At 41.2% G+C, this 13367-nt stretch overlaps 2 protein-coding genes across 6 annotated transcripts in view; one reads left to right on the forward strand and one right to left on the reverse strand.

The window, feature by feature from the left end:
• Positions 1 to 463: 463 nt before the first annotated feature.
• si:dkey-126h10.1 (vesicular inhibitory amino acid transporter) lies at positions 464 to 7000 on the reverse strand. The gene is made up of 3 exons (XM_051876508.1): positions 5605 to 7000; positions 1096 to 1812; positions 464 to 1017 (listed from the first exon to the last, which is right to left on the reverse strand). Exons 1-3 carry the CDS (start codon positions 5854 to 5856, stop codon positions 580 to 582), a joined length of 1407 nt encoding a protein of 468 aa, XP_051732468.1. The 5' UTR covers positions 5857 to 7000; the 3' UTR covers positions 464 to 579.
• Positions 7001 to 7157: 157 nt separating this feature from the next.
• lama2 (laminin, alpha 2) overlaps positions 7158 to 13367 on the forward strand; it is a 157980-nt gene continuing 151770 nt past the window's right edge. For all 5 annotated transcript variants that reach the window (XM_051876479.1, XM_051876480.1, XM_051876481.1 and 2 more), the window contains exon 1: positions 7158 to 7376. In XM_051876479.1, coding sequence (XP_051732439.1) covers positions 7310 to 7376 — 67 coding nt within the window. In that variant the 5' untranslated portion in view covers positions 7158 to 7309. The remainder of the gene's footprint in view (positions 7377 to 13367) is intronic.

Here is a 13367-nt window from a genome sequence, read left to right on the forward strand (position 1 = left end):
CATGCTGCAGAGTTTGGCTTTCTGTGTTGTAAGCTTTTATATATATTTTTGCTAAAACAACCTTCTAATGTCATGGCAACATTCACCAGTGGCTATACAGTTACATAAGCATTGCTTTCATTCAGAACTGATCACAGATAAACACTTGATCTGACTGTTTGACCTTGTTTCATTATGATATTCTCATCAACGCAGAGATAGAAACACACAAACGGAGGCAGCTGTGAAAAAGTGTTCCAGAAGCTCATAATTTAATAGCCTATTAGTTGCTAGCAGTATGCTTATGATTTGTTTTTTTACATAAAGTTAACTGACTGTCAGAAGTTGTTTACTGCGCTCCAGAGACAACGAGGGAATAATAAACACACTGTAGAACAGGATCTCGTGTGCTTTTCATGCATGATTGGCCTGGTAAGTGCCTGAGCAATGAACATGGTGAATTATGACAACAGATAACATTTCACAGTCAGATTTGTGGAAGGAAGCAAAGCAGGCTCATTAACCTCCAGACTCGGCTCCGTTTAACTTTATTAACAACCAGAGCAAACGTAACTACAGACACACAGGATTACGTGTCATCTATTTGTCCTCGAAGGCTGTCACCATTCCTTTGATGGAGCATATAACCCCAGAGACGCTGCAGAAACAGCCCAGCAGTAAAATCAGCAGGTCCGCCAGCCTCCGGCTCATGTCCAGCTCAGTCCATTTCAGCTGCAGGTGGAAAAGCGCCGGGAGCAGGAGCGTCATGGCTGCCCCGGTCACGCTGCCCGTCAGGCCCATGAGGAGAGAGAAATGAGGCACGTACAGCGCCATGATGAGGGTGAGGAGGAGGAGAGAGCCGCGCAGGAGCAGCGTCCACCGCTCCGCCCCGTCTGCGGATGAGTCCAGCTTCAGGACGCCGGTCTGCAGGATCTCTGCCGCGGCGTAGAACGGCAGAGGGTACGAGAGCAGAGCCTTCGCCAACAGACACAGGTTCACCACGACACGCAACGCTGTGGGCAGGTTATCTGTTATCACCTGAAATAAAAAAATAAAAAGTTATGCTGTATGTAGTTGTAAGCTGGTAATAATAAGTGCAACTACAGTCACGTGCACCTCTTTGGTGTCCTCTCCCCACGTGAGGAAGGCCGTCACGGAGAACGCTGTCTTCAGCACACAGGCCAGAGCGTGAGTCCAGTTCATCATGCTGTCGAAGTCCAACCTGTCTGTCATGCTCTCCTCCAACGTGGGCAGATAGATCTGTGATGTGTAGCTAAAGATAATCACCCCCACCGCAACCTGGAAGCCATCAAAGTCCACCTTCACGGCACTCAGTCTCCTACTGGCCCACTGCGGCGACTGACGGAGACAGTAGCCAATCACGATGAAGGTGATGAGGAACTGAGCCAGTGAGCAGAAGAGGCTCAGGCGCGACACCACTCTCAGGTCACGGATCAGCATGCAGGGCACCAGGATGAGGAAGGTGATGGTGGAGCAGGTCGCCGGGGTCAGAGGCAGGAAGAACAGGCTGTGACACATCAGGTTGCTGCTGACAATCAAGTATAGGATGCAGGTCATCACCAGTTCCACTACCTGTGTGGCGTTCACAACCTTGCCCCCGATGTAAGGGCAGATGCGTCTGCAGCAGGCGTTAGCGACGTCCTCGTAGGTGTGTCTGACGCGGACCGAGTGGCCTGTCTCGTCCTCTTCGTACAGGCAGGACACCAGGATCTTTCCGGTGTAGCTGCAGATGAGCGCGGCTGACACCAGCAGCAGCAGACCCACGTACCCGCTCCGCAGAAGGGCGTAGGGCAGACCCAGCACAAACATACCCTGAGGAAACAGAGGCACGCATGAAGACCTGCTCAAGTATATAGCTCAAACGATACATCTAGATGAGATTAACCGAAGTCTCCTGCTTCTCAGACCCTGATAATCCCACATGTCTCCAGTAGAATTTCAAACAATGTGTTCAGATGAGAAAGTCTGCAATCAAAGTTCGAAATCTCAATATAAACAAACACTAACAGCACCCACACTGCTGAGAGCGAAGATGAATATGTAAATATGTGCAACATACTTAACTCTCAATAATAAAACAAAATTATTAAAAACACCTACCAGTTGCATCATTGTCACGGACAAATGGTGTTAACCAACCAGAGCGAACTTTCCCTGAGACTCCAAATGAACTTCGTTTTGGCATGATTTTGTTTAAAACGACGTCACACCAGTTCATTCTTCGATTTCGCTTGAAGTATATCGGGGGCCTTTACTGTAAGTCAAGAGTCGCCTATATTAAGTTAAGCATGAGTATTAGGGGAGAGCGGGGTAAGATGAGCCATTTTTTTACTTATGTGGTTCTCAAGATAAGCGAAAATGTAAAATAGATACGAAAGTATCTAAAGTAATTTCAGGATGTTTCTTATCATTTTAAATGATTAGAATGCATCAATGACAAAAGACTCTAAAATTTGGCTTCTTATAAAAAGAGTGTTCCTGTGGCTCAATTTACCCCATCAGGGTGTAGACCCCATCTAACTGAACCTTAAACAAAGTTTGCAAAGTTGTAAACTTCTAAAAAACAGAGTAAAATTAAATGAAAAATAAATTAGAATGAATGAATGAATGAATGAATGAATGAATGTCACTGAAACTAATAAACATTTTAGTCACAAGTTTCTTGGCATGGTTGTTCCTTCCACTCTTCTGATGTGCTTCTCCTTTTCACAGTCAAGCAGAAATTATGGGTGGTTCCAAAATATACGGTCACATGACAATAAAAGGGTATGGTTGCCAAGATACAGGCTCAACTCACCCACTGGCTCATCTTACCCCAATTTCGCCTACTATTGCTGTTACTTGATGAGATCAAACCAGCTCATTGTCATTACAGTTTGTAACTTTTTTTGGTGAATTAATGGTGAACTCATATTAATTCATATAATATCATTCGTATAATTTCGTACGATCAGCTGACCTCACTGAGAGTTACACCGTGTCTACACCAGACGCGAGCGGTGCGAAGCGACAAAAGCAAACAGAATCCATTATAATCATCGATGCTGTCTACACCGGATGTGGTGCGACAGGACAAATTCCCGACTCTAAAATGATGCCCCGCTCTATTTTTGACGTACTTCTAGCGCTACTGCTGGAAATGGATTTGCAACGGTTGCTTTGTCGCATCCAGTGTAGACAGCCTCGAGCCTCGAAAGAGTAATGCAAAAGTAACGTAATGCAATTCGTTACTTTTTTAGGGAGTAACTCAATATTGTAACGCATTACTTTCCCCAACACTGCTCTTAAAACAGTTATATTTTCTCAAGATTGGGTTGGATGAAACAGTAATGCTCAATCTATCAGAATGTGCTACCAACACTATACTGAGGGTTAGGGTTGGATCAAACACCATCCATCCATTCTCCAAACACTTCTCCTCTGTAGGGTCGCAGGGAGGCTGGAGTCTATCAGTTTCTCAGGCTGAAGGCAGGGAAACCATTTTATGATAAACGAGAGGCAAAGTTGAGTCTTGAATGAACCATAACTGAGAACTCCATTAAGCAATGAACGAGCAACCTCTGAACACAGACAGGGTTGGTTCTAGTCTCAAATTCATATAAAGACGACTAGGCACACACACACACACACAGCTGTGTGAAACACACAGTCACAGCCGCACAGCAGATGGGAGTAATGAAATCACACCCTCTCACACACCCCTCCACTAATGAAGTCACAGTCATCTCTAAAGAGGCGCTAAGTGACGGATATTTTATCTTGACTGTAATTGTTTGTAAATTGCTTTGTGTTAGACACAATGAATAAAGATACAACACTGCATTCATTTCCTCTCAGGGTCCTAATGACTGTATCTCTGGTGAACAGACGACAGCGGATCATCCACACACACGGAGGAGAGAGAAAGAGGAGTCCAGGCGCTAGTGAGCGGCCTACCTGGACAACACTTTCAGGCTTCATGAACGCACTTCTGACGGCTGTACCGAATCATAGCAGTGTGTGCTGCCTTAGAAGACGCTGCCTAAGTAGACAGCAGAGAGCGAGGAAGCTCACTAGGGTTTGTCAGAGGAAAGGGAGTAAGACAGGTGCGTGGGAGACAGATGGGTGAAGAGGGAGAGAGAGGCACATTACACTATAAAGTAAAGCAGAAGGATGAATTAAACAAGCTCAAGCAGCAATAACGAGCCGTGTGATCATTAACAGCTCTAAAAAATTACCCTCAGCCTCAAATGGGAGCGAACAGATGAGGTAATGGGGTGTCATTCACATAAACAAGGATTTATGCTGCTATAAAGTAAATAAGGCATATTCAAACGCACACAAACATTCCTGCAATCATTCATGCAGCATCTGAGGGGAGAAATTTGTTTACTTAACATTTTAATTTAGGAGCATAACAGACACTTCCCAAACCTGCGTCTTCAACACTAACCACCATATCTTTAAATCCTGGGTTAAAAACATCCCAAGCTGGGCTAAAAATGGACAAACCCAGCGGCTGGGTAAATGTTTGACCCAACGTGCTGGTCAGTTTTATTTAACTCAACTATTGTTTAAAAATTACTATATGACTGACTTAAAATGAACTCAAAATAGGTTGGAAATTAAAAATCAGAAACATAATTACTAGAGGAAACAATAATGATCAAAGGTGAACATTTATTAATAAGCAATTTAATAAATGTTTATTATTCATTAAACATATTAATACCTGTCAATTTCCAACATATTTTGGGTTCATTTTAACAACAACAATACAGTCATTTTTAAACAATAGTTGAGTTAAATAAAACTGACCAGCAGGTTGAGCAAACATTTAACCCAACCGCTGGGTTTGTCTGTTTTCAACTGAAATTGGGTTGTTTTTAACACCGCAATTTTTAGAGTTATGATCTACTTTTCTTATCCCACTGTCAAAAAGTGGAATTCTTTTTTTTTTTTTAAATGAATCTTACCAAATGTTTGGAGGTTTATGCCTAAAACAAGAAACTATTTGCATATTTGGTAATTCATAATAATTAGGCCTCATTATCTTAGATAATTGTTTCACAAGTAAATCCTTGTTTTAAAAATGTTTAGATATTCCATATTAATTTTATAAAAGCACTGTTTTTCTGGTACAATTAATGCTGCGTTATTACGGCTCATGAGAACAGGTGGTAAACAGAGTTTGATGTTTATGTTTTCTGCTCATGATTGATGACCAAATGATGAGAGTTATGAGTGTTATGAGTGTTATGAGCGGTTATATGTTCAGATGTGATTGAGGTGTGTGGATGCTGGAGATTGTGTTGGTCAAAACTCAACAAGCTTCATTTATTTTGGCAGCGTTTGCACTGTTATCTGATTTACATAATTAATTTTCTGAATCAGCTGCTAAAACAACACAGACAGCATGTGCAAATAAGTGACACTAGCGAGAGTAATTCATTTTGTGTCGTGATGTGTGTGTGTGTGTGTGTGTGTGTGTGTGTGTGCATCACCTGCACATTAGCTTTGCACTGTTTCCTAGAACTTATCATTATATTTTTTCGCATTTCCTTCATCTTTATAGTTCCAAATGACAGATATGTGATGCAGGTGTGTGTGTGTGTGTGTGCTCACCTGTATGGCACTGGTGACATTCCATCCCGCTTCCCAAGTAGTGATTCTGGGCCGTGTGCCGGGAGCGCCGTCCTCACGGGATCGGTCCGAGCGGACCGGGTCTTCTGGACTGGAAGCCTGAGAGTCTCCATACGTCTGAGCCAGCTCATCCCTCACCACCAGACCTCGGTTCTCCTCAGCAGCCGCATGGAAGCGCTTCATCCAGAGAGCCTCCGCATGAGTCTTCACCTGAGAAAGCTGAAAATGTGACATAGCTCGATGGCCACTCCAAGAGGAAAGAGTGCACAGGAGAGCAAACTGCTCGGCTTTCACAACTCACACGAAGTGTCTCAATCCCACCAAACTCAACTGACATCCATCATGAACGTCGTACCGTAAGGCCAGATGTCAGTCTGAGCGCCGTGGGCGCATAACGGAGATCCGGGCCATCGACCCTGTGAGGAGGAACTGGCTTTGCATCCATTTTAAATTGGCAAACAGCAACACAGAAGTGTGGAGGACTGACAGACCGATGAGCTGAAACATTATAATCACTCACAATGTGTGTTTGTCTATAGGTGTTTGTTTAGAAAAGGTCGTGCTTTCCGTTTTGTCAAAATGAGGACCGTCTGCATTCAGTGAATACAGATGAGACCAAATCTGTGAGTCCAACACTAGAGGGTGCAGAGGAAGTCCACAAACTCCTGAAGAATTCACAGCCACTCGGTCTGGGGAAAAGACCGGATGTTCTGTCCGGAGTTACACTGAATCTACTCAAACTCACACTCCTCCAGACACTGTCTGACAAACACGCTCGTGTGGAAGAATGGTGCTGATTTGTTCAGGGTTCGTGAGCTCCCAGCATGCATCACAGCATGAATAAATTATGCAGTTATAGGATTTTAGTTTTCGTCCCTGTTGTTAATAATTAGTTCATCATTTACTCGTTCTTATCACTCTAAACCTGTTGACTTTCTTTCTTCTGTGGAACAAAAAAGAAGATATTTTGGTCACTCTTTTCCATTGAAAAACAATGACCTTTTGAGCTTCAAAAAGCTGCATATACAGAAAATAATATGCGATTATCATAAAAGCAGTCCTGCCACTTGTGCACTTTTTCATGATATTTGTCACATTTAATCATTAAAACTATTTTGCAACACAAAACAATTCACAAACAGTGAAAAAGGCGACATAAAATATTTAAAAAAAAAAAAATTGTTTTCAATTTATTTTATATGACGTTTTTACACCTAAATTTGGGATGTGTCAGTACAGTTTAAATTGCTGTACGGGGTTATTTGGCTACAGAAAATAAAAATAAATTTAATAATAATGACTAAAACATGCCATAATAAAAGCTATGGGTAACAGGGATGCCGACTTATTCAAAACTGGGAACAAATGTAATTTGTCTTGACATATCGAGTTAAATAACATGATTTGAGCCACTCAGTCCATTAATGAGTATCTGGAGTTGGGATTATTTCAGTATCTAACACTCAGAGTGTATTCCTGCAGGGAGATGATGCTGTACAAGTTCTCCTAGAGGAAGCGCAGAGGAATGTGATCTCGGGACGGGACGCCCCCTCCTCAGCGCGCGGGATAGGAGGGATCACCAGACGAGCGTCCCAAACTTCCTAAAGTCGCTCGAGGAGTTCCTGAAGGTTCCTGGACTTCTTCTGATGTTCGCCTGAGCGCTCACGATCAACAGGCGGATTCGGACATGAACACGCCGTGTTTTCTCGTGCTCGTCGCGCTGCTGTGGCGGTGTTGTGCAGCTCAGCAGAGAGGTGAGTGGATGAACACATCTCGAGTGCGCGCGCAACCAGCGGGCAGTGAGCGCGCATTACGCGCTCTCAGAGTTCATGTGGCGATTTACTCGTTTCGTGGTGAAATAAATGTCCGTGTAACCCGGGCCACTGCCAGAAAGAGTTCGGTGTGTCCATGACATGCTGCTGATGAGATGTTGCGTCGAATAGACTCTGTGCAATATTTAGTTAAAAATAATTAAGTTTTTTTTAATTGCTAAAACTGTTTTTCATTGGAATCAACAATTTGATCATCATAATAACATAATTAGTTATTATTTGGTTTCGCCTCTGCTCTCTATTCCACCCTGCTGTGTCAATCTCCTCTTTAAACTAGATTCTCTTCAGTTTTAACTACTATTTCATTACTTTTAATCTTTTATAAACTGGCTTAAAAGTTCAACTCTGTTGATTTTAATTTTAATTGGGCACAAAGTATAAGATTATTGACAGTGAATAATGTGACGTGATCAATGATATTTCCTATTTAAAGCTGTTTTTAGTCATATTTGCTCTGATCTTCAACCCTGTTACTGAAGCCAAATAATGAGAGATATTACCAGAATGAGTATCTATTTATCTGTTTAATGTATATCTGTTATCTATTTAAACTGTATAAATACTTACCTTTTGACGAGAATGACCAGTAAATGTATTTTTATTGTTCTCACACACAATATTTTGCTGAATATGTGATTTATATAGTTTCCTTTAGTGAAAATAGTGTTAAATATGTTAAAATCACATTCAGACACATGAGCAGTGATCTGCCTCCAGCTTTCTAAAACAAGCACTTTCTTCACTGAGAACCCTTGAAGAAATCAATTTGTGAGCATCAAAGCAGTGGCCTTTAATATCACGCTGCTTTAAATGCTTTATTGTTTCATTTCTTCAACCTCTGAAATGCCTGAATCTTCCAGAGACGCTGGTGTGAATGATATTTGTTTAGCGTTTAACGAAGCAGAGACGATTAACCCAGAAAAGGCTCGTGTGAAGCATCTTTCATCTTTCAGTGTGTGAGTCCTGCACATCCAAACACACCGGGGGGTGTGTGCCATCAACAGGTGTGTGTGTGTGTGTGTGTGTGTGTGTGTGGCAGCTAAAAGCGGATGTTGGGAGTATTTTTAGAAAAGGTAGTGCAGGAATAGAGGACACTGATGAGACAGAACGGGTGTTTGGTCAAACGTTTAGAATCTTTAAGAATGTTTCATGTTTCTGAAAGAGTCTCTTCTGCTCAGCAGGGACTGCAATTATGTGATTAAAAATACAGTAAAAATTGTGAAATATTATTCCAATGTAAATCAGCAGTTTTCTATGTGAATATACAGTAAAGTGTAATTTATTCCTGAATTTTCAGCATCATTACTCCAGTCTTCAGTGTCACATGATCCTTCAGAAATCATTCTGATATGATGATTTGCTGATCAAGAAACATTTATGATTATTATCAGTGTTGAAAACAACTGTGCTGCTTCAGATTTTTCAGGATTCTTTGATGAATAGAAAGAGACAGAGATTATTTGAAATAGAATCTTTTGTAACATCGTAAATGTCTTCACTGTCACTTTTGATCAATTTAATGTGTCCTTTTCTTACTGACCCCAAATATTCTCAACGATAATGTGGATGGAGAGAGAGAAAAGCATCTTTGTGGCTAATGTTATGCACATTCAGGCTTTGTCTCTGTAATACCTCTGTCAGAAAAGAGAAAGATTTGAGAATGCTCGAGGAGGAAAATCAATAGGTAATTCCACAACGCCGCCAATGAATAGCCTCGACCGATCAGGTCTGACTTTATCCTGCTCACGCTGATGAACAGATGCAAAAAGAGCGCTCTGATGGATTGTTTTCAATGTTTTACCGATTGCTTGACGTTGATTTGCTTGCGCCCAACACCAATGGCCTCTGAGCTTATTTACGTTTGAGCAGAGAATGGTGTGAGTATAATGACAGAGAGAGAGAGATTCATTTAGTTTGATATTTTCAGCACTCTTCTGTGGTGGATGGGTTGAGGTGTTCTGCTCCAGATCTACACAAGAGCCATGTTATCTTCTTCAGATCAGTGTTTGGTTTCTGGGTTCTTTAAGGCACCACATTTATGGTTTTACAGAACAAGAGAATAAAAATATTCAATGACAGATTAAAAAGAACGGATGTCATGCATGACTTTCGTTCTTCTGTTCTTCAGATGTCTTCAGAAGTCTTGTAATCCAGCACACACGTGGAGCACATGGCCTGATGTTTATAGTGTCATTACTGGAGCTTTCAGCATCTGTCCTCAATCCAGACGTTCATTGTATAAAAGAGCAGCATGAAGATTCTTCTGGATTTCTCCTATTGAGCAACAACAGAATGTTCATGTTTGGATGAAGCATGTCTTTCAGAAAGCACATCTGCTAGTGTTGTTCTCACACTCTTCATTGAGGAATCAACTCTACAGTATGAATGCAGTATGGCCCACATATGAAGTGAATGAAGGGTCCTGACCTTTGACCTCGGCCTCACGCAGTGGCCACATTAGAGTCATATGGAGGAAAAATGAATTGTCCCGACACACACACACACACACACACACACACACACACACACACACACACACACACACACTCCATCAGTGTTTTCACAGGTGGCTCGTTGAACTCCTGAGATTCATAAACTCTCCAGGAAGTCACTCTTTTCTCCTTTTGATGCTCTGCTCCGTTTCTTCCTCTTCCCTGCGTGTGTCTCTCTGTCTTTGATGATGTATCCAGTTTCTGCTCTGTATCTGTCCATCTGTGTGCTGACTCTCTCTCTCTCTCTCTCTCTCTCTCTCTCTCTGTGTGGAGTTTACACGAGAGTTTAACACACGTGTCCACTGACTCCAGATCAATCTGCCGTCGCTCCGCTCTGTACTAACAGTGTGAATCGAGTCAGCAATAACTGTAATGTGTCTGGAACGAAGATGATCACTGGAGTCTTCAGTTTGTGCTTTAAAATAGCATTTTCATTAAAACTCTTCATAACCCTTGTGAAAAAAGAAGTACATTTTAGCATACTTTTAATAAGAGTACATGTTAATGTTCATATATGTTAACTGCAATCAAAAGAAAATGATTTATATTCATATTAAATGCAGTTATTTGTACTTAAGAGTGCTTTTTTAAACAGCTAAGTAGAACTTAAGTATATCTTTATTACGTAATTTCATAATTACTGCCACTAAAGGGACACAGTGGTCGAAAAAATATGAGATGGGAGGAAAAAATATATTTAAAAACTTTTGCATTCCTGAGAAACTAAAATATACTTTAATGTCATTTCTATTGAGATGTATTTAAATTAGAGTTCTCAAAAGTACCGACTTCGATACCACGTCTGTACTGAAATTTTAAAAATGTGACGCTTTGAGCGCTGTTGAGCAGATTCGTAAACACCTCTGATTGGCCATTGTGTTCACGAGCTCAACAGATATGTCTGTGATTGGCTACAATGATCAACGCTTCAAAAACGTTGTAAATAGTCATCAATGACGCTCTTCTCCGAGCGCTTACACAGATACACACGGGAGCGTTTGAACCGGTCCTGCTTTCAAACACTCCTGTGTGTTGATCATTACAGCCAATCACAGACATATCCGATGACAACACAGTGGCCAATCAGAGGTGTTTATGAATCCGCTCAACAGCGCTCAAAGCGTCACATTTTTAGAATTTCAGTACCGATTGGTACTTTTAACGCTAATTTAAATTTGTAATTACACATTTGTAATAATGAAGTTACTAATTAGTACATTTAAAATATATTAACTATATGTAATATCAAAACACACTAGAGTTAAAATTATAATCTAGTATTGTATCAATATATATACTACAAGTGCAAATTTAATAAAATAAAATCTTCCACATCTTCCAGAACAGAACACACATAATAAAATGGAATATTATTAAAACAATAAAAACAATGATGAAAATGATTGTGAATAGCAGCTCGGATCATTTGATGAGAAATGTTTGAGCTCATATTGAGATCTCTGACTTTAACTGAACAGGTCTGTGTTTGGCAAATCTGAGCGCAGTTTGAGACATTGCCTGGATTTCTTCTGAAAGAGCAGATGCATCAAGGTGAGATCACTGGGCCCTTTTCCATGTGCTTTCCAGTTAAAGTGTCATATTATGCTATCTTAAAGTCTCTTCATTTTGTTTTGTCGTCTCCTATACCAGATTTACATGCATTCAAAGTCAAAAAGCCTTTAATTTTCTCATAATATCCACTGCAGCATCAGCTGTTTTCTCTCAGTGTCTGAAACGCTTTGATCAAAGATTCAGTTTCTCTAAACCCCGCCTTTCTGAGAGCTGCTCTGCTCTGATTGGTGAGATGGTCCAGTCTGCTGTGATTGGTCAGAACCCAAACGCTCATTATCATATCTGAATCTCAGCTCTTGATTCACAGTGATACGAACAGTAACGGTTTTCCCGTATCAATCTCATCAAAGTGGATTTGCTTCGGCAGCAGAAAACAGCGTCTTCTCGACATGAACAACACGAACCAAACTCTTCCAGTCTCAGACACAACTACAGTGATTGAGGGCGGGGCAAAGAGATGCCGTTCAGCCAATCAAGACCAGAGGCTGGCATTATATTATGCAAATTAGCTACAAACCTACGCAGGTTCAGCAGGAAGTGAGACTGAATTACTGACGACTCGTTTCAGTTCAGAATCAATTCTTTCTTTTATGAGGGAAAAACTCCATTTATCTGCACTTGATCCTTGAAACTTTTCAGTCCTTTTACACTCACAAACAGTTTTATTACACACTACATGAAAGGTCATATCCCAGAAAGCATAATATTGTCTCTTTAATGTCATTTCTCAGGGAGAATAATGATGATATTACACACACGATGTTTATTCCTGTGGTAAAGGAGTTCTAGATTGTCAGAATAAACATGGCTGAGGGATTCTGTGGAGTCAGTATGCAGCGTGTACTTCCAGCAGCCCGTGTGTGTGTGTGTGTGTGTGTGTGTGTGTGTGTGTGTGTGTGTGTGTGTGTGTGTGAAAGTGAGAGCGCGGCTAACGTTGTTATTACTCTCAATTTCATTTTTCAGAAAATGTGATTGAATTCATAATGCTTCACAAGAAAAATGAGACAGCAGTCATGCTGTTAGCCGAGGAGAGAAAATGCTTATTATATTTGGCTTATGTATTTTGCCACGCGTTACAAATGTAATGTGGGCGCGCCGCGCTGGAGACCTACGACAAAGCAAATGTTAAGAGACACGGCGCTATGAAATATGAATGCCGTCTGCACGCGTGGTTTTCTCGCCATTTATCAGAGGTGATGTACTGCAGTGGAAATGTCATGTGACGCAGGCTGCTTAAAGCCAATGCTGTGATTGGTCCATGCATTATTTAAGTTTGATATTTCAAGGGCCATTGACCAGCAGACAGGAAGTGGTCAGAGAGACATGTGACTGGGGGACCAAATCTCATCTCCGAAATAAAATATTTGCTAAATACAGTAGCGGCTCCTGACTGTAAATGTAGGTAGGGCAGATTCTGCCCAGATGCAGAGGCATTTCTAAACTATAGCAAAATCTGGGCTAAGGCAGTCCCAGAATGCATTAGGGCAATCGTGTTTGGTCCTAGGGCCTCTTAAGAGGCTCCTTCTTGTCTTGTAAGATGTTCAAATAACGAGAGATATTGTAGGATATAGAGATGAAATTGTCTGCTGTCAGAGGCCTCGGGACACTTGACTATTTGGCACTGTGAAAAACTGTCCTTGTTGAGAGAAACTGTAAAAAAATATACAATACCATTCAAAAGATGTGATATTTGATATATAATCACAATGACCACAGCTAGTGTGAAGCTTTTCATTTACGTAACCTCGCTGCTTGACTCAAGGTCTCAGTGACACTGGCTATATTTGCTGTGGCGTTTCTTGTAAATCATTTATGCAGTATTGCATCATTTCATCTGATCTTCTTGTTG

Source organism: Ctenopharyngodon idella, chromosome 20 (assembly GCF_019924925.1).
Source record: "Ctenopharyngodon idella isolate HZGC_01 chromosome 20, HZGC01, whole genome shotgun sequence".
In the NCBI taxonomy this organism is placed as follows: Eukaryota; Metazoa; Chordata; class Actinopteri; order Cypriniformes; family Xenocyprididae; genus Ctenopharyngodon; species Ctenopharyngodon idella.